The following is a 26,446-nucleotide window of genomic DNA, read 5'->3' on the forward strand; positions in this document are numbered from 1 at the left end:
GCCTTCCCTGACCACTTAGCTATGTCCAAGTCTGAGGAAGCCCCTGCAGCTGCTACTTATCCTAAAACGCCTTCAATGATGACAATAAACCTTGCCTCAAGCAGTTTACCTGCACTGAAAGAAAGCATGACACAAGCCAGGGGCAAGAAGTTCAAGCTTGCTCTTTCCAGCACCTCCTCCTAGTCAAGCTCCTTCTTGTCCTCCTCATCTCTGTCTTCCTCCCATAGGATGAAGTAGTCCAAGACCTCCCATAAGAAATCCTGTAAACTGTGAGTGAGTACCCTTACCTGGCTGAGGGAGGAATTGGTGTTACTTTACCTCCAGGTGTTAAATCCACTGCAGGTGGGCTGACATGACTGCATTTAGCATGCTCAGTGCCCCAGTAGACCTGTCCCATTTAGAACATGAGGACATCTTGTGACCCTTCCACATGTGGTAATCAGTGCTGACCCTGTGCTCACTGTGTGGATGGTCTCCCATGGCCTCAACTAATTTGGCATCCACAGGATGGATGATTACAGCCCAAAACCCTGGGCATGGGTTCTCAGCTTTGCACAAGTGGTCCCGTGAGCGTGCCCTGCAGTAGACTGGTTTGCCTTCCCTCTAGGGAGAACATCTAGTTCATGATTCTGGAGATCTGATGGATCTGATCAGTCTTGTGCCTCTCGAGCCTTATTGGAGGTCATTGCACTTATGTGAGAGTAACTGTCTCAAGGAGGCTTCTATGAATAAACACCTAAACCAAATCTCAACAACAAAGCTCACATTCAGGTCCAAGCCTGAAGTGAGCTTGTTGTTTAGACTGCTGAGGTCTCAGATAGCCCAAGGTGTTTTGGGCCTCATGAACTGTCTGATCTTGTGGTCAAAAAGTTCCTTGCTGCCCAGCAAATTGGGAAGCCTGCTTCCACTGCCCACTTTTGATGCATCAGAGGAGGTTTACTTGGCCTGAGAACATGGGAATTACTCACCTGCAATTGGAATCAGGCTGCAGACTAACAAAACTACCTTCACCTAGAAAGACACTATCAAGATGATAATGCCTTCTCTGCACCAATCAGGAGTCATGCACTCCTCTAAGGGAGCACCGTGTTTTGAACAAGCTCGTTGACTTAGCTGTCACAGGTGTCACAATGTAGTAGGAGAAGGTGAAGTTCAGGCAGTTGCTGGGATGAAATGTTTTGACTTTTCTTGCCCACCTAAGTGTAAACTTCTGGGCTAACTTTATCTTGAGAAGATGGGACATGGTTTCCTACCTCTTTGCATGACTAGTTTTGGCAAAGTAGTTTTGCTTTGTGGAATAGTCCAACACTTGGTATATCCTTACCCTTTCCATAGGGCAAGGTTCAGGCAGCAGTGGAGAAGAGATGTGCAGACTCTTGGGACACTCTTATCTACCGTAAAAGTCTCTTTTATATGTACCCCCTTGGGTTCAAAGGGAACTGCAGCTAAACCTTTGGGTATCAAGTGTTCGGAGGAGCCCTTCTCTTCCCAAACAGAGATTCCTCTAGAAAGGACAAGGAGCCTTCCCAGCACTTTTGTCCTCTCCCCTGAGCCATGGCTAGGAAAGGAGGAACGGGAAAGAAAAGTAGGGATGCTGTAGCTGGTAGTCTTCATCTCTGGCTGCCATGAGTTTGGGAGATCATAGAGGATTTTGCATGAGGTTGCATAACTTGAACCTTCCTGCAGGAGTTTCCCTGAACTCTCCACCTCCCAAAATGCTTGTCGAGGCACACACCTGGATGGCTCTTTTATCTTGTGTAAGCAGACGACACACCTCATTAGTACATCAACAACCTGGAAATACGAGCGGCAATGCTAGCCTTGAAAACATTCTGGAAACATGACAAGGCATTCAACAGTTTGAGGAGTAACAAGCTACTGTAGTAATATTTGTCTACAAGCAGTGGGGAGTGGTTTTTATTCACCTTTACCTGTTGACAAGGCAAATGCACAAGTGGGCAGTTCATCACACTGTTGAGCCTTTACAAACCAGAACCTGTAAGGGAGAGGCTTTTCTCACAAGATTGTGTATGAAATGGCTGGCTACCTCTGCTGTTCCTCTCTGAACGTTTACTAAGGAAAGTGCCCCCTCAATTTGGGACCATCTTGGCTTGGTGAGGGGGCTCTTGAACCTAGGGATAATTTTTTTTTTTTTCCTAAGTTTGATCCCAAGTGTCCCACATATATAATGATATATTTTAGGAGTAATTTTGTGGATTTTTCCACTTTTGTCAAAATTACCAAACTTAATGGGAATACATATCACAGCATGGAGTGGAGTTGAATCTGAAGCTAAATAGTGGGAACTGTGGTAGAACCATCATCTACCTAATAATGTTCTGACCTATTTTTTCAGGCAGAACTACTCTGGAGCTGGACCACAGATTCTGTCAGTCTCTGAGGAGAGATACGAGAGTTTCATAATCCTCTCCCTTCAGTCTCTGAGGAGAGATACGAGTTTCATAATCCTCTCCCTCTGGTACTTTCTTGATGGTGACCTGGACAAGATGCTTTTGTGCAAGGTGGGACCCATAATGTACCATCTTAAAAGGACCCAGCCTTTTGGGCAGAGTCAGCTACTTTTTATTAGTACAAATAAGCATGAGGCATCTAGAAACAACTTTCTTTTGTGCTTCATGATGTGATCAGATGAACATGAGACTCCTCAAGGTAGACTGTCAGTTGTCTGGTTCGTGTGAGACCTTGCAGTCCCTGGATCCCTCCCTCTTGGGACCAGTGACAGCTGCTTATCAGGTTGTCTGGTCACCAAAGCTGTTTGGACAGAAAATTAATTCTCAGCTTAATCCATGTATCTGCCACATATAGGTAAGGTACATAATCAAGCATCGTTTTAAAGCTTTGACTTTTCAGATAAAACACTCTCCATTCTAACCAAGGAGGGGGACAGTGAGGTTAGTAGATATAATCTAACCCATTATTTGTATTGACGAGATTGAGCTACTTCTGACTTGTGTCAGCCCTTATGGGTGTCACGCTTGGTTCTCCGTGAATTTTCCTTATTTTAGCAAGATTCCAGACATTTCTCACTCAGATTCAGGGCCCTTATTGCTCTGTCATCCCTGTGAAAGACCTGATTGGAGGTTACATGCAAGTGAAATTTTTGGGTGGATTCGAAGTACCAGTCTGTTCAGAGAGATGACATTCCACCTAAGGAGTAAGTCTCCTACACAATAGGTGATTGTTTGCATTTCCATAAGGACAAATAACAAATCTATAAAGAAATCTGTATTCTTCCTCTGTATACAAACCAGTATAATTTATCATATTTACCACCTCAACCAGCCCACTTTGTTCCTGATGCCAAAGGCAGAAAGTGCTTGGTAACAGTAGTTGAGTGAGATTATTCCCCCCCTCATCCCCATACCCTCCAGTTAATTACCTAGTTACTAATTTACAACAACCAATTCCAGCTTGCACCAAATAATAATCCTACAAAGGCCTAGGAAAAATACAAACTGCAAAAATAGAAATTTAAAATTGTTATATTTCACACATACATGAGGGCGTAAAAATTACCATCCCTGCATAAAGTGCTATGACTTGGTTGTATGGGTTAATTACCAAATAATAATGATGATCATAACAATAGATAAGAATAATTACTAATAATTTTGACAGCTTCAAGGCAAAAAATGGAACTGATGGCATTATGTGGTACTTTTATAGTCAAGTTACGAGATAAAAACGAATTCCACTAGCAATCATGCCCAATCATTGAAGACAGTCATTTGTAAATAGCAGGATTTGTAGAATGATGAAACAGGTACCAAATTTAAAACTTAATAAAACATACAGTAGCTTACAACAGTTAATAATAAAATAAGAAAATGGTATTATCCTGTCCCTTATTGAGCATACCTGTTTTACACACAATTACTTTATGGCCACCACTGTTGATGTGCAATACAATATCACATTACAATAAAACATTTTGTAAGAAAACTATAACAATTTCAGTTGACAGCAAATGAAAATGTATTGAGCTTTCAGTATCTTCACCATTTTTAGGCTATCCAATTATAGTTTTTATGAAGTATATAATTAGATGAAATGAATTTTTAGACACTTGATTTTTTGTGTACAAACCCAGTGAGCTGCCTTATGCCTAAACCATGGGTTATAGTCGAGTATAACCTTCACTTTCTTTAGTTTAGAATTTGGCTCTGAGAAATAAGTGGGGTCAGGAGGCAAGACATCAGTTTAAGTGATGGGTTTGAAACAAAAACTTTTAAAAAATTTGAAATTGTTTGATTTACAAACCAATTATTGACATTTGCAAAAATCACAACTGCGGAAGGAAGGCAGGCTGCTGAGAACTCCAACTTAACTGAGAGGTATATAAGGGCCTTGACAGAAAGCACATGACCTTCAGATTAGCTATCAACCAATCCTCCAAGGGACCGGGCTCAACAGTTGTTAAATCATGAAAGATTCCTACTCAAAGGTTGCCAATCATGAAATGAGAGACACAAGGTCTGGTTACTTGAAACTCGAGCACAACATCTGCATTAACATTTGCCCAAGGATTCAAAACACAAAATCTGTTACAAGTGTGTGCCGAATTTCCTGAAATATTGGTCCCTCTAAGTAGCTGTCAAAAGTTACACCACCAGGATACCCAAGCAAAATAGTTAAAGTGTAGGGGCATCAAATTCCTACCTCTCACCATCTTCACCTGGGACTTAAAGAAGCCAAAAAAGCAAATCCCTATTTGAGCTTCTTGAAATCACCTGAAAAAAGGGGAACTGCCTGCAACCTTGGTCAGCTCTGCTCTCCCACTAATTGGGTCTCCAAATAGCAATAAGAGATCATCTCAGGATGAAGCTTATATCTGTGGGGGTCTACAGTACCAATGAAGTGAGAATGTAATCTCTGGCAGGTTTTGATGACAGCTGATAGATCTATGGCTCATATGAAAGCTGGGTCACCTGTAAATAAAAAAAGGGTCACCTGTAAATGAAAAAAGAAGCCTCATTAATACTGCCACTTTCCCCTTTTCAGAGTATTTCTTTTCTTCCAATCTGGCTATCACATACCAGATATGAAGGCAGAAATTCATACTGATAAGAACAGATACTCAAGTTTCATGAAGTTTTGTCACCCAGCCTCACTAAAGTTTTATATGAAATGGAATGAACATCAAATTTTAGGCAGAGCCATCATCTAGGAATAGGAAAGAATATAAAACTTAGGCCAAGTCCTGGAATCTATAAGGTCATTCAGCGCTCAAAGGGAAACAGAGTCAAGGAGGTTTAAAAGGTGTAACAGGAGGAAAACTTCGCATTTACACCAAGAAAAAATTGTTAGAGGGTGGAAATAAGTTGGAGGAAAGATAAAATGAATGGAGGTATAGTAAAAGGAATGAATGGGGTTGCAGCTAGGGACCAAAGGGATGCTGTAAAGAACCTCAAGTGATGCCTACATTGCACAGTGTGAGGTGCCTGATGGCACTGCCCCCTATGGAGGATCCATCATCTAGTGATCAGTTTTAAAAATGAAAAGTGAAATCAGATAATTAACCCTTAAACGCCGACTGGACGTATCATACGTCGACTAAAATTGTCTGTTGGGTGCCAAGTGGACATACCGTACGTCGACTACAAAAAATTTCAACCTTCGGTCAACTTTGACTCGACCGAAATGGTCGAAAAACACAATTGTAAGCTAAAACTCTTACATTCTAGTAATATTCAATAATTTACCTTCATTTTGCAACAAATTGGAAGTCTCTAGCACAATATTTCGATTTATGGTGAATTTTTTAAAAAAATTTTTCCTTACGTCCGCGCCAGAAATTCTTTCATCACGTTGTCGTAATGTTTGCACCGTTTTATATTAGTCATTACATAAAGTTTTATATATGGAAATGTGCGCAATTTCATGTAGAATACAACAGAAAATAACTCATGGTTGTAGCTTTTATCAGTTTTGAAATATTTTCATATAAATCACGATAACTGCCAAAATTTCAACCTTCGGTCAACTTTAACTCGACCAAATGGTAAAAACGCAATTATAAGCTAAAACTCTTGCATTCTAGTAATATTCAATCATGTACCTTCATTTTGCAACAAACTGGAAGTCTCTAGCACAATATTTCGATTTATGGTGAATTTCTGAAAAAAAAAAAAAAATTTTTCCTTACGCTCATTGCGCTACGTAACTCGGCCAACATCTCAGAAATTCTTTCGTCACGTTGTCGTAATGTTTGCATCGTTTTACATTAGTCGTTACATAAACTTTTATATATGAAAATGTGCGCAATTTCATGTAGAATACAACAGAAAATAGCTCATGGTTGTAGCTTTTATCAGTTTTGAAATATTTTCACATAAATCACGATAACTGCCAAAATTTCAACCTTCGGTCAACTTTAACTCTACCGAAATGGTCGAAAAACGCAATTGTAAGCTAAAACTCTTACATTCTAGTAATATTCAATCATTTACCTTCATTTTGCAATAAATTGGAAGTCTCTAGCACAATATTTCGATTTATGGTGATTTTTTTTAAAAAACATTTTCCTTACGTCCGAGCGGTAACTCGGCTGAACATCTCAGAAATTCTTTCGTCAAGTTGTCGTAATGTTTGCACCGTTTTATATTAGTCGTTACATAAAGTTTTATATATGAAAATGTGTGCAATTTCATGTACAATACAACAGAGAAAAACTCATGGTTGTAGCTTTTATCAGTTTTGAAATATTTTCATATAAATCACGATAAATAGAAAAAATTCGACTTTCGGTCAACTTTAATTCGACCGAAATGGTCGAAAACTGCAATTGTAAGCTAAAACACTTACAGTCTAGTACTATTTAATCAATTAGCTTCATTTGTCAACAAACGGGAAGTCTCTAGCACAATATTTCGATTTATGGTGAATTTTTTAAAAAAACATTTTTTTACGTCTGCGAGTTACGAATTCATGCATCATTTTGTGATAATATTTTTTCTGTGTTGCTTTGATCGTTTTAAAATTTGTTATATACCAAAATCATTGCAATTTAGTGTACAATACAAAGAAAAAAAATAACCCGTTAGCTTTAACCGATTTGCTCACAGCGCGATTTGTTTAAAATCATATATGAAAATTTATTTTTGCGGTCATATATTTCAATATTTATATATGATAATGATATTTTTTTCATTTCTGATGGTTGCATACTAAACTTCAGGCAATGACAAAAAAAGGAGCCAAAATGAACTCTTAATCTTAAAAACTAAGCATGCTGTGATTTTTGAAAAAATTTTTTCAGCTTGGTGCTAACTCCCGAACGCTGCCGGCATACGGGAGACTTTTTGTAAATAAAGGTTCGGCGTTTAAGGGTTAAATTGCTTGCCAAAATTTAAAATGAATTATGTCACCAAGAATAGAGTTCAAACAGAAATGTTATATGGTGTCAAATCTATTAAATTGTGTAAGACACATAGTGGCTGCAGAGGACGTTTATTCAGTCGATCCCTGGTGTTCGCAGGAGATGAGTACCACAATCCCCCATGAATAGCTAAAATCCGCAAATACTTTGACACCCCTCTAAAAATGCTTATAACTATCTATTTTGATACTTCAGATACCAAAAAACCCCTCTAAAAATGCTTATACCTGAGTATTTTATTAGTTTTATCACAAAATATGCATTTAGTCACAAAATTATACGAAAAAACAGTAATTAGTGAATATTTCTCTGAAAAATACCACGAATAGGCAAATTTTTCGTGAATAATGTGTATATACGTTCCACAGAAAAATCTGCGAATAGGCAGGGGTCCATTGTATTCTTAATACTTGGCATGGTGTCTTGTGCTTCAAAAGTACTTAATTATAGCATTTTTCTGTAAAACAAAGAGAGAGAAACAGTACACTATAACCTGTGGAGACAAAAGTCAGGATACAGTATAAGCTCTCATGGAAAGAGAAACAGAGATGTTAAAATCACTATATTTAAAGATAAATTACACAAAAATATTTGCACTTTCAAATGTCTTTTAAAAAACTCCACAGTACGCAACAGTGAAAAAGCCTACAACCTTACTTCAGTCTACATCTACTACCACACCCTGATTACTTGCAGTAAGCTGCATAAAAATATTTGGTATTTTTCAATAACACTTACGCCATCATGTAGGATCTGTATTTCGAGAAAAAGAAACTACCTAACTTGGACAGCTATCTTTTTCACTGTAACCTGAAAGAGAAAAAAGAAATGGATTAATAATAAAATAAACTGATCTATATAGTATAATTTATTATAAAAATTATTTTGGTTGCTACCATAACAACATGGTTATTTTATAACTGCAATTTGTATTGCTATTTTAATTGACAAAAAAGCATTATATGGAGACTGACAACAAATGCAATAAGATGAAAAAACTGGATATCTTTCATGAAATAAATACAACTGTGGTCAAACAGTTAACTCTGGCTTTAAACTTTTATTCCAATTTTACAAATCTACATGTGTCTGTCATGTTGCACAATTAATGAAGAGCAACATGGAAGCCATTCAGATTTGTGAAGGAATCACTTTGTAAAACAATGTTTAGCAGAACTATACTTTCAGATGATAAAAAACAAAGTATTGTAATGTACCTTTTAATTACTCCCAGTCTTGAGTTTTGCAAAGTCAGCACTCAGAATTTTCATCACATCAACATGCTTTAAATTCTGCCTTGATTTCTTCACACTGTTGTAGTTTTCTTTCACAAACAATGCAAAAGCTCCTGGAGTTCGTGGTGTTTGGGAACCATGAGATGGGGTTCTTGAACTGCTTGACTTTGAACCTCTGCCTCGAGAATTTAGAATAAGTTCAAACTTTCCAAAACAAAGTCCACATACTTTTCGTTCCGTGTCAAGGCTTTTTGAATGGCGCCCAATGCTGAAAAATACCAGGAATTAGTCCTTTCAAAAACTATTAAAGTAACAGAGAACCTGAAAATTTTAAAACTTGACAAATTTTTTGTTTTATAAATACAAATGCCTTACCTTTACTAATGCTGTTAAACTGGTTAAGGTAATGACTAGGCTGAATTACTACATGTAATGAACATGGTAACAGATAAAAGGTGACAGTGGCATCCTTTGAAACATGTCTCACCCAAAAACACACTTAACTTCTCTGTACTTCCCATATATATGTCTATTACATGGGAAGAGAGGTGGCCCCTCTAAACAAATTTGTGGAGACATGGTTATGAAATTCTTCCTGAGACTAGGCTTCCTGCTAAATATAATAAAGTTCATTTTAATTTCTGGCTTACCTGGCAGGGCATAACTTAAAGATGAAAGGAAAATTCCTCTCTCCCTTTGCACAATGGGTGGTCTCAATTCCTTCTTTTGCACAAGAGGTGTTCTCTAAGGAAAGACATTTCATTTACCCTGACAAAGAGCTACATCAAGACACTGGAAACAATTCTCAGACAAGCTACAATTCAGTACTCCTAAAATGGCAAATTTTTAAAGTAATTTATATTTTTCCTAACATACAAACCTGAAGTCTTTACATATAGGATTTACTTTTAGCTCAAACTGGAACCAGCCGTTAACCTTAAAATAAGGTGATTATTGGTAGTTGGCTACTGATGGCAGGGGAGGAAGACCTGCCATCCAATCAGTACACATTCATTTTATCTTTTGGACCAGGTAGCAGAATGAGGGGTGGTAGAGGTGGGCCATTTATGTAAAGACATCAGGTTTGTATGTTAGGAAAAATACATATTACTTTAAAAATCTGTCATTTGTTCCTACATGTATACAAACCTTCGGTCTTTACAGACGGGAGACCTACTTCTTGGTGGGAGGCTTCTGGGGATATCTCTGAACTGACTGGTAGTCTGCCTCATTTGGGGTCTCTTTTCCTGGTCATGTAAGAGCAATGGAAGGAGACCCAACCTCTGATCTGTTGAACATGTGTAGTTTTCAACTGCCAGACTTCTAGGTCTTTCAAATTAATGGGACGTAGCATCCTGATTCAAAGAAAGGCTAGGATGAACCCATATTGTCGAGGACAATAAAGCTGAAGATAACCAAAGGGTTTGTTCACTGTAAGTCCCTCTCTCCCCTTGCTAGATAAATGGTAGGAATTGCATCTGATAATCCAAATGAGTTAGATTATAGATACTAGAACACCTGCATGCACACTCATCCAGCACGTGACAGCTTGCAAACCACACCTCTGCCCACTGGAAGAGGAAGGGTATAAAAGAGAAAGGTAGGAGGCCAGTCCCACACACACACAAACACCCTCTCTTTTACAGCCATACACCTTGGGCGAGATGCCACCTGTCCCCAAGGGAGCTGGGTGAGCTACTTGACTGCTGAGCAGTGGAGCCACCACAGAGTCCAAGGAAAAAGAGTCCAAGGATCTATGGGCAACATCCCGAAGGTAAAAAAAAAAGGGGGTGAATGTGGTCTGTTGTGACCACATTCCCGTCCTTAGTACCTGTCTGACAGTTCTTCCCGAATGCCAGGGACAGACAAATGCCCCTGACCTTGTGAAATCTCATCTGGAAAGTACTGTTGTCCACCATGTCAGCTGTAAAGTATGCCCACTTGGTCATTATGAGAAGTCAAAAGAAATGGTGCTCTTGGACAACACTTCTGGTCGAGTCGGAACTAACAATGAGTTATAAGCACCCAGTCTTGAAGGTCAAGTCCTTTAGGTGGTAACGCAGATGGCTTTGGTCACTTGGAAGCCACCAAGGCCCTTAGATTTGGAATGATCATACCCTATTGACCACCCAGTGAACCAAACAGAACAGCAAAAAGGCATTAGCCTAAAGACTTGTACCATGGATGCAAAAGACCTAGGAGGTCACCCATCCAAGTACTGACTAGACCCAATGTTGCTAGACTTACCTGATCGGATGAGGAGCAGTACTTTCAAGGTGGTATGACCATTGGCTGTTATGTCCATGGTCTGGAAAGACAGAACTGAACAGACACAGCTTCAGTGTGTCAAGACAGAAGGCCTAACTTGACCATCTTCCAAGGTCGAATAATCCTTCGGAATGTCAAAGTCCCAAGACCAACTACCCCTAAACTGACCTTAGTGACCGAACTTGTCTCTTATACATCCATCTTGCCTGGAATATGTCTGGTTGACCGCTGTGCTGAATGTGCTACTGTCCACCCGTACACCTGCACCATCAATTTGAGGTGAAGAAAGGACACTAGCCCCCTTTCCTGTTGACTGTGGAACTACTGTGGTACCGTTGCTTATCAACACCATGGCGTGCCTATCCTTGGATCCTGAGGCTTGAAAAGCTAAGAAGGTCCAGAATAATGAAGTGCAGGTTAGCTTAGGCTATATCAGATACCCAACCTAACCTACTGAGTTGTGGGTGACTGCCATTCTGGTCGATGCCTTGATGTATGAAATATCCTCAGAGGGGAATCGTGTAGCGACACACCAAGGGAGATACCGGTCATCTAATCATAGACTAAGTCCCATTTCTCTTCTCTGAGAGAGGAAGGGAAGGAATGAGAGTCCTTTGTCAAAGACCAGGACCCCTTCAAACTGCATTGCCTCCCCAGTGATGACAGTGACCTGGAATGGCTTGCAATCACTGAGCTGGTTGTCTCTGTCAAGACCTGTCAAGACAAGGGCAACCTCGCTGCTATCTGTTAGACTCACGTATACTTATCTTGCTTGAGTGAAAGTTTGGACTTCCCAAGTTCATGCAATTCTCAGGCTGCAATCAAATCTGAGAGGCTGGACCTGTCCTAAAGATGCTGCACATGAGAGGCTCGCTAGGACCAATCGATCATTGATATACCTCAGGAGACGTACCTTGAACGAACATGCACTAGTTGACGCCAAGATGAAAAGTCAAGTAAATATTGGGTAGAGGTCGGAAGCTCACAATAAAGATAGGCATGGAGCCATCCGTATGAAGGAGTACGAAGTCTCCCTGGGAATGAAGAGGGGAAACTGAGGAAGGATTGATGGGTGAGTATTCAGAATACCTGTCTACTCAAACCCAATGTAGGACTCAAGTTGGATTCCCTGATGGTTGCAAGTACTGAGCATGTCGTTTCTATCTTGAACCGAGTCTGCTGCAATGGGTCAGGGAAGAGAGAACTATGACTGGTTTCCAATTACCCATCACCCCTACGAGAGAGGGATGGTTGTAGAAATCAGGAACCAGACTGTAACAATTTCCACAACGTATTCATTCAGCATAGCCTTGATCTCCCCGCGAGCCAGAACTAATTGTCAACATGGACTGGATGGTTGATTAGGAGTGGTAGGAACTCAAAGGGAAGTTGATATCCTACTGAAGGACATCTACTACCCAGGTTTCGGCCACTGTAATATGATCCATAAAGCTACGGCCCTCCCGACTGGCGGCTGCATGCGGGAGGAATCCATCTTAGCATCTATTCTTCTTCTTACCCTACTTCCTCTTCCAGGACAGGAAGTGGAAACCTTCAATTGCTTCTGTGTTCCCAAAAACACCGAAGAACTTCACCAACATCTCTCGAATCTATCGCCAAAATTGGATGTACAATGGCCAGTGGTTAAGACCGATCCCAGAAACATATTGTTCTAAGGGTAAAATAAAAAATAAAAATAAATCAGGGTCAGAGAACCATCTTTCATAAAAGGTTCAATGGGTGAAAAATGAGGCAAAGTGATAATGAAATTAGTGGGGAAAGATAAAGTGATCATGAAAATGGAGTAAAGGTCATTTGAAGTGCAAATTGAAGAAAATTCTGAGGAGCAAGGCAAAAAGATACTAACTAGTTCCACCAGTGAATGTACTGAGGGACACAGATGCATTACTCATGCAGATGAAAACCAGAAATCTGCTTTTAGGTCATGTCTCTGGAGATTGTGTTACGGCAGATTTACAATACTCTAAAGTAAATGATTTCTTTTTAAACGTATAATTATGAGGCAGCTATTCTTTTACATGAGTCTTTTGGAATTATTTGAATAGTGGTATTGTTTCTATATTTACTGCCATCATCAATTATATATACTTTTATGGATGAATATTAATACAGAAAATGTCTTACCTATATGAACATTTAGTACATCTGTAAGTATATTTGCAATTTATCTCATAGGAATGACATGTAGTAATTGCAGGAAGTTCTGGGAATACTGATCGTGCTTTTGCAGCCCTGAAAAAACAAACAACTACAATTTAGTAAACAACATTACACAATCTTAGCAACTTACAAATGTAAAAATTTAAGCCATAAAAAAATTTACAAGTTTACATCAGAAAAAACTGCTCAGAATGTAAAGAAATTTTTATAATAAAATTGCTTTTTTAAATACTTACCTCTCTATCATGATAGCTGTATTCCCGCATCAGGCAGGAGGACGATAGTGTGAAAAGTGAACAAAAACTAATAGGATCGTTTAGTTTGAACCATCTATTCACCCATCCCTTTCGGGTGGTCTGAGCACCTATAGTTTTCCATTCAGTTTTTTCTTCTGTCCACGTGAGTGAGTTGGGAAGTGAGGGGTGATACATAATACAGAGGTAAGTATTTAAAAAATAAATTTTAATATAAAAATTTCTCTTTTTTAAATTAACCCTACCTCTCTATTATGATAGCTTATTCTCACACTGAGCAATGGAGGTGGGAAAGGTGTGAGGACAAATTTAATAACCCCCAAGAAAGCTAAAAAATTCCACCAGGAATAAGACGCTACTTTACCTAATGATTAGCATCCATCTTCTGGTATGTCACCAAGTGAAGACTAATTCATTAGGTAGCAAGACCTCTGAACAATGGTGGAGGTTCCTTGCTAAGGATGCCACTCACACTCCAATGCAAGTGGGACACAATGCTTTGTGCCTAGGCCAGCAGGGCAATGACAGTAAAAGAATGAGGGCTTTCACCTAATACAACATAGGTACCTTCATACTCCCAAAATTTGACAATTTCCTAATAGGAAAGGTTAGAGTACAGCTACCCCAATTGTTCAGGATACAAGTTCCCCTGCTGTAATGGGAGGCGAAAGAACTCTGCACAATTCATATTGAATTTCCACATCTCGCAGATAGTGCGAGGCAAATACGAAGTTACGTCTCCACTGCGCCGCACTGACAACTTCCTCCAGAAAAAAAAAAGTGGTTGCTTCAGATCGCACATCGTGGCATCTTACTTTAAGCTGATGGTAAGAGTCGAGTCTAGATTTGCATGGGGTTCTCTGACGAGAGCTTTGAACAGACAAGACATATTCTTTGACAGGGGTAAGTGAAGTTTCCCAAGGCTGCAAAAAAGGTTGTAGACATTCTGCCTGATTTCCCTAGTCCTTTGCAAATATACAGCTCTGACTGGACATAGGGAAGTTTCTTCCCCATCTAGTATCAAAGAGGGCAGAATGGGGATCATGCAAAAGCAAGGCAGAGGATGAGAAAAATGAGAAACTTACTCCTAACCTCACTTCCTGTCCTAGAGTTAGAAGAATCTTTCTGTCTTTTCCTACTTTTATCTGCTTCTCACATCTGCTTATACTTTAAATAAATATTCATTATTTCATCTGACCAACCAATACACTGATCTAGCGATCTTTGTTCCTACATTTAACACATTGGTTGTGACTGTCGTAAACTGAAGAATAAGGCCGGGTATGCACCCTCTTACCTTAGAGACTGGAAACAACTTGTTTTTCTCCTTTTTGGAAGATATCCTGTATAATGAAAAATACAAAACAACAAAACCCAAACCAAATTCAGATAATGATCTAATTAACAAAATCACGTAAACACCCTCCAATGCCTCCTCACAGGCCAACAACAGATAAAAAACTGAATGGAAAACTATAGACGCTCAAAACCACCCAAAAGGGATGGGTGAATACACAGTTCACTCTAAACGATCCTATTATTTTTTGTTTACTTTTCACTCCATTGTCCTCCCGCCTGACGTGGGAATGCAGCTATCATAATAGAGAGGTAAGATTCATTTAAAAAATACTACTGGAATCAAACAAATATAAAACAAGTTTTCTCTTAAAATCTTATACTAATCTGCAACCTTGACAGGAGAGACTACACACCAAGACATCTCTTCAAATGTATTAGATGTTTTGGATTTTAGTGACCCTATAGCACAGACAGAGTACTAGGTTTCCCTCTCCTAGAGTTTTATGATACCATATAGAACTGTGAAAAACCATTTTCCCCTATTTTAACAACTAAAAAATTCCAAAAACAGTTTGGGTTCAACTGAGCCACTTAGTATGGTATATGAAGAATGTTCCAGCTTAGAAGTTTGATGAGTGAGAAAATAAGAAAAATTCAGGACAGAAAACAATCTTGTTGAAGAAACAAGTCAACAAAACTTAAAAAAATGATTGGAACACAGAGAATAATACTCAAAGCTGACAGAAAAAATTTTAGTGTGATGACATTACAGAGGAAAATGTCAGATTCATATGACTAAATACAGTATAGGTCCTCTGATGTTACAGCAGAGACTTCATCTTTGCAATGAAATGTCTCTTTTGCTTCCTGAGAGAGAACAATTAAAGAAGCACTGATGGACAAATGTATTCCAGCAGAGAGTAAAATAAGAGAAGATATCCTAAAAACCTCAGCAACAACTTAGGAGCCAGAGGTACTGTATACGACCACTAATGATATTAAAAGGCAAGAATATAACTAAACAGGGGACGTGATATTTTTGGTACCACTGGGTAAAGTGGCAAGCAAGAAAATGTGACTAAGAACAGTCCACATAAGACTATAACAGCAAACCCTAAAAGGAATTAGGTCTGCCGAGTGGCAATATTTCAATGGAGGCTGGTACTGCTTACAAACTATTACATGCTGTGAAGAGATAAAAGGCCCAACAACAGTATACATAATGTTTTGAGTAAAACAAGCAATGAGTGATTCCACTGAACAATAGTGCTGATGGTATGCACACAGCTTGACTGCCTCAGTAGGATTTACTGGCTGTTGTTGTCCCTTATCCAAGTCAGTGACCATAAAGTGAGGCCTTTGATGTACATGTCTAAGTAAGATCTATGGAGTCTATTACTTGTCAAGGGCTACAGATGCCCCCTTTTGGTGGAAATGCCTCCTTCAATAGCAAAATTAATCAAGAGTGGGAGAATTTTTGCTATACTGCAGCCCTTTTTCACTATTCCTAAGGCAAAGCTCACATGAACACAACGCTCACGAATGACCTGATGACAGCTGCAATACAAGATAACTTCATTCTGTCCTTTAGCTGAAACTTTGCAACATGATACAGTTTACTCTTTTAAGTATAACGAGGGGTACAGCATCAGACCGTATCTTTCTTGTACTGTTGCAGTTTTTCCTCAACCTTAGGAATGACTCCAAATGTTTATTGTATGGGTAAATTTTTGTCTGATTATAATTATCATTATACTGTAGTTGCTAAGAATAACATAAGCTGTGCTACAAAATTGTATAACACAATATGTTGCTCATGAGCAAGGCTATAAAAAGCATGCAGCTCGTCTTATACAGTACAGTACTATTGTAGTTCTGGTTCATTCTATGAAAACGGTTCCTAACACAGTGTGAGTGGCCCCTTTTAAGTTACAACATATTATGAGAAACTGCCCTAACTAAAGGACAATGCATAAAATATATGCAGTTCTGCTGTCCTTGAGCATTACTGACCTAAGGTTCATATCTTTTTATCTCTGACATGAGCTAGTGTAATGTATGAGACAACCAACTTATTCTTATGAACTAATTATCACTAACTAGAGGATGGTAGTAGCACCACACTTAACTGGCTGCCAAATATTTTCTCTTTAACATATTTAAACAATTTTTAACATATTTTATTAACAATCAGATTTTACACAGAAGCAAAAGTTGTAAATTTATAAAATCTTTAAATTAGAATCTTACCATGATTTCCATAGAGGGCCATGACCATCTTTGTACCCCGAGATTATCCATGCTGCTGCATGGCACATCTCATGAATAAGCGTATCTCTTAGCCTTTCAGGGACATCTATAACCTGTAAGACATTATAAATACAGTAAACAGAGTACAAGAAGGATTATGTAATGCAAACATGACAATTTATATCTAATACAGATCAAGCTGAGATTTATAGGGGGAATTCTCCACAAGAAAATGACCATGTCTAAACTGCCCCACACTGTATGCTTCAGGATCGAACTTTGAGCCAATCAGGCAAAGGCAACTCAAGTCATGAGAAATCAGAATTCAGTGCAGGAAGGTAGAAGTAACAGACAAAGGGACCTGAAGCTTACAGCACTCGGAAAGCTAGAAGCCAACACCATAAAGGCAGCACTGATACACTGAGATGTAGAAGTCTCCCTGGATGAGACTCAAGAAACACAGGCAAGACCAACGCACAACCAAAGAGGAAGAGGAAACCAAAAGCACCAAGTGTCAATCATGGCACCCCACACACACACGCACACAGACAATCGTAACAGGAATTACAGTAATAAGCCTTACACACAATAACCACAAGCACCACCATCCTGCCAAAGGAACAACCAAGATAAGATTAAGATAAAGTGCTTCCCCAGAGGTAACCACAGATGGGGAAAGTGCAACAATAACAAAAATATGAAGTTTTCATAATAAAACTAATATTGTAATACTTACCTGAACACCTGAATTAACCCTTAATCCCACTAGCCCGAACAACTCTCAATTACCCATCCCACTATAGTGGGAATTTTAACAGCCAGTGTTACCAACGCTGCAGGTAAAATCTTGTCACTTGAGCTACCATAACAAACGGTTGGCAACGCTGGCACAGGTGTGCGCTGACACGCCCCATTTTCGTCAATTGCATTAGTCAAGGTCAAAACTGATGTGGGGAAAGGAGGGTGGGAATCATTCAGGTGTTCAGATTAGTATTACAATATTAGTTTTATTATGAAAACTTCATATTGCAATACACTCCCTGAACACATGAATTAGCCCGATTAACAACATTTAGAGGAGGAGGGATCAATTCTATTGCACGCCACTTTGACAACCGCAGAGATGGTAGCTCACCAATCTGCTCTGCATAAGATATCCATTTAGTCATACACTCACCATATCAATCAATGCTTTCTGTGAAGAGACATGTTGGAGAGTACTTTGATCGACAGTCAGGTCAGTACTCTCGGTCCGTCGATCTCCCATGTGGCTATTCATAGCCTCTCATGTATGGAGGGAAATGAAGCAGTGTGCCGAGCCGCTGATCCTCCGGATAAGGCCCCACGATCGCAAGCGAAGAAGTATCTCGGTGCCGATAAAATAGCCTAGCCTACCAGAGCACCCCCTTGGACTCTCGTAGGGAAACTATCAGAGACTAAGATACTTAAAACTTACTAAACCTAAGTTCATGTGATTATACTATCACTGTTGCCTAAGAATTCTAAAGATTAAAAGGAATTCCTCTATCTGGTTACCCTAAGAACCTCCTCAATAAGTGAATACCACCTCAGCTAAATGAACGCCCCCTAGATAATAGACTTTGTCGGTACACGTGGACTAAGAAGAATAACCCTCCGAACCTCCGCACTAAGTGAATACCACCTCAGCTAAATGAACACACCCTAGATAAGAGACTTCGCCACTACATGCTATGAGGCGAATCGAACGTCTTTAAGTAAAGAAAGTAAACACTGACGGACTTCCAAGTAGCTGCTTCCAGAATAGACGGCAGTGAATAATTCCTGGGAAAGGAAGATGAAGTGGACGTACTCCGGATACTGTGCAGTCAGGGAAACACAGAGCTGAAGATGACGAAGAACAACCCTGAGAAGCCAGGGAAATCACCTCCCTCCGAAAGTAACTAATCGCATTCTTTGACAGTGGATGGGAAGGATTCCGCGGAGAGACAAGAAGTGTGTGCGGAAGCGGACGGAGTTTCCCAACCTTAGATAAATAGCCTTTAGTGCTCGCACCGGACATAAATATATCTCCACTGGATCGCCGGCAATGAACACTAGCAGATAAAGAACTTTAAATGAACAAGGCAGAGTTTTAACCTCCGACTTTGTCTTCGCCGCAAATTCCGGAAAACAGACAAATACGTATCATTTCTCGCATAGGAACCCAACCTAGAAACTGCCTGAAGCTCACCCAACCCTTTAGCTGAAGCCAAAGACTTGCGTTGATGAATGTAATCCTCCATCTCTTGTGCCTTCCAATGGGAACATTCATCACAATGAGTCTGGACATCACATTTTAACCTTCCTACATACCTGACAGAATGTCTATCGTGTCTCAAGGTACTCATCCGTCTCTGGCAGGAAGAAGAAGTGATGAGCTCCAGCATCCACAGTCGTAGGGGCAGTCGAGGTCGACGTCGAAGCCAAAGGCACGGTAGTAGAAGGTGACAGAGTCCATGATGACCAACCGAGACCGGGAACCAGCGAGTCCAATTCTAAAAGACGTTCCACATCGAAGATATCCAGAAAAACCAGGAGAAAAAACCAGTAAATACAATCCAGGTCTTCACCAGAGGTCCAAAATACAAAGAGAAGTCTGGCAATAGGATTAAAACCTCGCACTGCAGAAGGGCACAACCTTCCAGCAGCGCGAACAAAAAGCAATTGATGAAAATGGGGCGTGCCGGCACACACCTGTGTCAGAGTTGCCAACCGTATGTTATGGTAGCTCAAGTGACAGATTTTACCTGCAGCGTTGGTAATGCTGGCTGTTAAAATTCCAACTATAGTGGGACAGGTAACTGAGAGTTGTTCAGGCTAGTGGGATTAAGGGCTAATTCAGGAGTTCAGGGAGTGTATTGCAATATAAATTTTTATCATAAAATTTATTATTTGGATTCTTACCTACTGTTAAAGTTAGCTTATATCTCTTTGCCTATTGGCACAGAGATATAAGCTAACTTTAACCGTGGGTAAGATTCATCACAAATAAATAATGTTAATTCACATAGTCTATGCATGAAATCATTAAAAAAGAAATGAATGGAAACAAAGCACGAGGTAATCTGAGCCATCAACAGAGCAAAAACAAAACTCACTGCTATTACACAAAAATTATAAATTCATGAAATAAGGCTAACTAGGATTAATGGCTTTTCTATAACAAATCTTAAAGTATAAAACTTTGGTTATACAGGGAGCCATCCTGAAATCCCTTCATCTATCTAACAAGGTAGAAAGTCATTTTACAAATTAATGAATATAACTGTATTTGCAACTAGCACTAAAACGTAAGGAACTAGACCCATGTAAACAAAAAGCCTCTGATACAGAGATGGAGATGCATCCAACTTATTGGCTCCTTCAAGATTTTTTAGGAGAGACTTTTACTTCTTAAGGACTCCCTCCACTCTTCACATCACATTTTACACAATATGGAATCAAAGCCTACTACTGCAGGGAGAACATTAGGTAACAGTGCCATTATCCGCTAGAAGAAATACAGCTTTCCACAGTTCATTTTGGAGTAGTAGGGACACGCAACATAATTTCTTCCCTTTCATTCCTGTGTACATTGTATGTGGGAGGATTTGAGTAGGTACTGTATACTTGTTGCATATTTTTCCCCTAATCACACTTCATTACATATGCTACACAGAGACTATACAACCAACTCTTCTAACACTGGGCTATGGTGTAGATTCTGTGACATGACTTTCCACTCTTGGCCATGAGTTTATTTGCTCACGGATACACTCATGCCCGAGTTTCTCATCTCTGATTGTTCTTTTATGAATTATCTCTTTAATGCTAAATACATAATTGATCTTTATTTCCATTTTTTCCTTGTTCTATGACTTTCCTCAACACATCTGGACATGCCGTAATACAGTATTAAGAGGATGTTTTCTTGTTAAGGAAATGACCCTTTGGCTTGTTTTGTGAGAATGAAACATAAAAGGAATAATATTTGCTGTGCCTCTCCAATTTATAAAAAAAATCGTAAAAAAAGGGGATTAAACATAACCAAAAAACCAATGCACTTCCAATCTACAATTTCGAAAATCTCAGACAATATATTACAACTGGACTCGAGTTGGTAATTAACTTACCTTAGATGACAATTCAATCCTAGCTCCTCTGCCGTTGGGCTTTGTACGGTCTATCTGATAATAACAATATCCTGCAGTCTTGGTTAACCTTGCATTCCACTTAATACTCATAACATAAGGAAGTTTATCACTGAAAACATGTTCATTATAGTATGAGTAAAGCTTCTGACATAATTCTTCCTTTTTTTTCTTGAAATTTTTAACAAAAAGCAGTGCATCAGGATGGCAACGGATTGTATGAATAGTAGAGGACAACGATGCAAGAAATGTCAGTGTTGGTGTACCACTACATTCTAATTTGTTTTGAACATGCTTTTGACGAATTTCTGTTCTTGCCTTCACCTTTGGTGGAGCCTTACTTCCTGGGGTTACAAAGGACTGAGGGCAATCTATATTTTTCACTTTTTCCTTTTCAGGGAATACATCTGAATCCGAATCCGATTCAGAGGAAACGTTAATCACTACAGAAGTCCGCCAAGAATTTATATTTGCACCTGATTTCTTGACTGCGGGTGTCTTTGGGCTATTGATGGGTGATTTGCTAAATTTAGGTTTATTCCCTTTTTCCTTGGAAATATTTTTTTCATTTTGTTTTCCCATAATTCTCATTTCAAGATCACTGGACACACTGCCACATCTACCGTCTAAATTGTGGCTTGGCCTCATTTTTGGTTTCAGCCTTTCACTTAAAGGTGGAAGGTAAAAGCTTACATCATCCCCACTTTCATCATCATTTATGAAACTTTCCATACTGAGACCTGTTTTTAATAAAGGTTCTGTTTTTGCCACCTTTTCCTCATGAATTTTCTTTTTCACACTTCTCAAGTAATCTTCAAAACTACTTTCATCTTCACCTTCACTAGAACTTGAAGGAGAGTATGTACGATCGGACATTTTCTTCCTCACGTCTGAGGTTCCAGTTTCTTCATTACCTTGAGTAACCTGATTTTTACAAACCTTAGTACCACTAAGTATGAAGCCGGACTCTGAAGAAGAGTCTTCATCACTTGTAATATATTCAATAAGTTTCTTTGTAGTTCTCTTTGGCCTCTCATTTTTATTATTCAAAGATTTCTTATCGAATTCCTTTTGGCCTTTTGAAGGCTCCTTAGTTCCTTTGGACTGTTTTGTATCTTCATCTGGCTCTGTAATATCAGGCAATAAAACATAGGATGTTTCATCATCATCAGATTCAGATATTCTTCTCACCCTATTACAGGAAGCAATGCTTGGCTTTATAAACGACTCTGAATCACTGGCCTCTGATGCCGAGCCTGTGCAACTACTACTACTTGCAGCATCTGATGATGGTAAATCTTTAAGCTTAGGAGTCATTGGATCTTTATGCTTTGGTGATGATACTGTAACTTTATGCACTGGAAACACTGGAACTTTATGCTTTGGTGATGATACTGTACCCCTATGCTCTGGAACCAATGGATCTTTACGCTTTGGTGATGACATTGTACCTTTATGCATTGGAACCACTGGATCTTTATGCTTTGGTGATGATACTATACCTTTATGCACTGGAACCACTGGATCTTCATGCTTTGGTAATGATACTGTGCCTTTATGCACTGGAACCACTGGATCTTTATGCTTTGGTGACACTGCATCTTTACCAACAGTATACAAAGATTTCTCTGATGTCTTTAAAGATCTAGTAAATGCTCCTGATAATTTTAAGTGAAGAGATTCAGATTCTTCTGAAAATAATTCAGTACTCTGGCTAACATAGCTCTTGTTTATTCTTTTTCTTGTATTTACATTCTTGAGAAGGCTTTCTAAGTCCTGCTTGCTTCCAAATGAATCATCTGATTCAGAAATAATGTTTTGGGTCACTGAATTTTTTGACTTACTTCTCCTCATGCCATCATCACTATTTTCACAATCAGAGGAATGCCTATTCCCACCATTATTGTGGTTTTGAAAAGTAGATAGCAAAGATCTGTTGCAAGTTTTTACCCTTTCTTGTACCCTCAAATAGTGAGACTTTTCACATGTACCATCAGAATCAGGTACTTGAGTTGGCTTGTGTTGACTCTTAGTTTGACTAACATCCAATGGGACATCTTGCAAAAGGAAACTTGAACCATATGAACCATCCTCAAATGGGCTTGTCATAATCCAGTTTGAAACAGCGTTACCATCATTACCAGCGCTTGGACTAATGTATCTGCTAGCTGAAACTGAGCCTACCACATTTCTACTAAGGCGCCCTGACACTTGGTCAGGCAAGTCTGGGGTATTTTCAGGATTCTGAAAAGGGACTTGTTCCTTTGCACAAGAAAATCTTGGGGCTTCGTCCTTCATGGAAGAACTTTGAGGGACAATTTTGTGGGCAGAGTTACCTGCATTCCTCACCCTAGGGCAACTTGGGGTTTCACTTACTTCAAGGGTATCTTGTCTCAACAAAAATGATGATCCTTGTGATCCTTCCTTGAATGGACTAGTCAGTATCCATCTTGCAACTTCAGGCCTATTGAAATTTGGATGTGGCGAGGGAAGTTTTTGGGGAGAATACCTAAAAACTCTTCTCTCAGAACTTGCATTGTCATTCATATATAAATCATCTTGAGTTTTGCATGTCCTCTTGTGATCTACATTTCCATGTGAAACTTGTGTGTAGGAATGAGAGTTATTCTGAAACTTGGCACCATCAGGTGTCACATTAAACTGATCACAAGGTCTCTCATTAGGAAGGCTATCCACCACACTAACATCTTCACTGATTAAAGAGTTTTGCTCACGTGGATTATAGAATATCTCTTTCCCTATACGATCTTTGACAGGTCTCTCTCTTTCCACATAAACGGCACATGGGATAGCATTAACATTACTATGACATGATGAATCTGATCTAATGTTACTAGGTAAAACTATTTCATCTTCACACTGTAATGCTTCATTTTCAAGCCTAGGATTGACTTCTGAACTTTTATCATGGCCAGGACTTTCTAACACAACAGTAGTATGATAATTCCTTGCAACAAATGGGGAAGTATTGGGTGAAGATTTTCCGGAATTTGTGTCTATTTGAAGCGTAAGTGTGGAAATGTCAGGTAGACAAATATCTGGGTAATCTTGGTGATTCACAGAACTCCTGATCATTGTACTATTAAGAGCAGCATTTTGTTTTGGTATCGTTTTCTTAGCACTTCTTAAAACATCCAGACTACCCGTAATTATAGTTTCATCAGTGGGAAAATTCCTCCTGGGAGGAAAAATATGATTTAGCCTACTGTCTGGACTTTCTTCGGCAATTTCATGAATCGTGTTATCATACCTCATCTTCTCTAGAAATTTCCGAAATCCCACCACTGCTCCTTTAGTTTTTGTTGAAGTTGAAAAGTTTGTCTCATTATTACTATCACAAGTGTAATACAACTGAGGAACAGTTATCCTTTGCTCTTTGATGATCTGGACCGGAGGGTTATTTTCCTTGCCATAATAGAATTCAACGAAACTGCCTTCATCTACATCTGTAAAAATGCTTTCTCTTTTGCTACTGCAGCCATCTGCATCTTCTGTATTTTGCTCTTGAATGATAACAGCATTTGCACTGTCCTTGGGAATGACTTCAGGAATTCTTGGTCTTTCAGAGGCATCAAAACATTCATCTTCTTCTGTGTCTTCACTTTCATAAACTGTGGCAAGATTTGTAGAGTGTTCTTGGGAATGATGGGTTTGAGTTTGGCTAGTACAGGGCAATGTGTTGATTGGCTTCAGAAGTGAGACATATCTATTTGTTTTTCTATTATCTGTCTGGGGTTTATTTTCTGCCTTACCCTTAGCAGGTGACCTTATAGTCTTCAGAGACAGCTTATTTCTATCTGCAATAGAAAACAAAAGTTGATGTAGCATTCAATCATGGCAATTAAAGCTTTCTTTGAGTGTACTACAAAATCTGAATGAATGGCAAAAGAGGGTTCTGAATAAACAATAAAACATTTTTAAAATGTCAGTACTACAAATACAATTCTGTTGTATTTTTCTGCTTCTTGAAGCTTGAAAATCTGAGAAGGCAAAAGTAAAATGCTGTACAAGAAACAGTGTACTAGAAACATTTTTCTACACAGGTATTATACAGTGTCTGCCGGTCACTACGAGATATACATACTGTATAAATTGCCACTATAACAACTTCTCAACTTCCTCACATTTTTTGGGGATTTGCTTATCAATACTAACCCCACAGAAAAAGAAAGTTATTTCTGTTTATTCCCAATTTTGATAAAAGGCTTTAACGATAATTGTATCCACAAAAGTTTGAGAAGTTGAGAAATTAAGCCATCACTGTGGCAATTAAAAATACACATTGTACATTATATGGTTTATAAGTGTCATACAAACAGAGATACTAACAGTATCCCCCATCACAAAACTAATTTTTTACAAGTTATATTTTAACAGTAATTAAAAATAAAATCATACTTGCCAAGGGTGCACCTTATTTCTTCAGTTTCATATTTTGTCTAATTCACAAATTTTCAAGAGAAATTTGAGAAATCTCTAAAAGGCTCTTCAATGACTCATGAAAGCAATGTGGACAGAAAAATGTTAAGAACTGTAAGCAGTGAAACAAGAAACTGGAGAGTCAACTACAATGCCAACATTTAAAACATTTTACAAAATAAAAGGCAAGCAAAAATTATTGTACTACACAACATAAATAGCCCTGGAATATTAGAAAAGCTACTTATTTATATATGTTACCATACCTAACAAGGGCTTTCTGGTCATTCTCTTATCCAACAATGCCTTATCAATGTTTCCTTGTTAACAAATATGACATTTTTTATAATAAAATAAAGTTTTATATGTACTTACCGAGTAATTACATAGCTATTGAGGCAGCTTAAATTCAAAATTCGCACTAGCGCTTCAATTGTTTAGTGTAGGTGACCAGTATTGCCCAGTAATGGGAATACTAGGAATGACTTAGCAGACAACCTCATTGTGTTTGTGCCCTTATGTCCATGTGTTGGGAGGAGGGGTTTCTCCAATTTTGTAATTATTTGTTAGTATATATAAAACTTTATCTTATTATAAAAATTTAATTTTTATATACGTAACTTGCCAATTAATTACATAACTGAGTTCCACATTGACAGGAGGTGGGATACATGGACCTATTCTACTCCAGAACATTAAGACATGTAATGAATATGAAATAGAAAAGTGCTAGCACTGAAGACAATGCTTGTCGTTCCTGATCAGTCAAGAGAGCTACTGCAGGAGAACACTGCCGCTGGTTGGTGCTCATCTTAATCTTTAGTGGTGTGGTGGTGTAGCTGTGGAGCACCTCTACTTAAGTGGGAGCTATGCAGTGAAGGAATATTCCGATGGCTAACAAACCATCAGTGGAAGTTTTGCAGCAAAGGAGTTATCCAAAGGCTAGCAAAACTTCAAAAAGTGCCCCTA

General features: G+C 38.9%; 1 protein-coding gene across 7 annotated transcripts in view; it reads right to left on the reverse strand.

The window, feature by feature from the left end:
* LOC136851532 (uncharacterized) overlaps window positions 1-26,446 on the reverse strand; it is a 70,749-nt gene that overhangs the window by 30,580 nt on the left and 13,723 nt on the right. For 3 of the 7 annotated variants that reach the window (XM_067125768.1, XM_067125769.1, XM_067125770.1), the window contains 5 exons: window positions 21,020-24,855; window positions 16,887-16,999; window positions 13,048-13,155; window positions 8,617-8,902; window positions 7,643-8,209 (listed from right to left, as the gene is read on the reverse strand). In XM_067125768.1, the coding sequence (XP_066981869.1) occupies window positions 8,620-8,902; window positions 13,048-13,155; window positions 16,887-16,999; window positions 21,020-24,855 (4,340 nt within the window). In that variant the 3' untranslated portion in view covers window positions 7,643-8,209; window positions 8,617-8,619. Of the gene's footprint in view, window positions 1-3,487; window positions 4,972-7,642; window positions 8,210-8,616; window positions 8,903-13,047; window positions 13,156-16,886; window positions 17,000-21,019; window positions 24,856-26,446 lie in introns of those variants that run through there. The other 4 variants (XR_010856912.1, XR_010856911.1, XR_010856909.1 and 1 more) reach the window with 3 other exon arrangements.

This window comes from Macrobrachium rosenbergii, chromosome 23 (assembly GCF_040412425.1).
Source record: "Macrobrachium rosenbergii isolate ZJJX-2024 chromosome 23, ASM4041242v1, whole genome shotgun sequence".
Lineage (NCBI taxonomy): Eukaryota > Metazoa > Arthropoda > Malacostraca > Decapoda > Palaemonidae > Macrobrachium > Macrobrachium rosenbergii.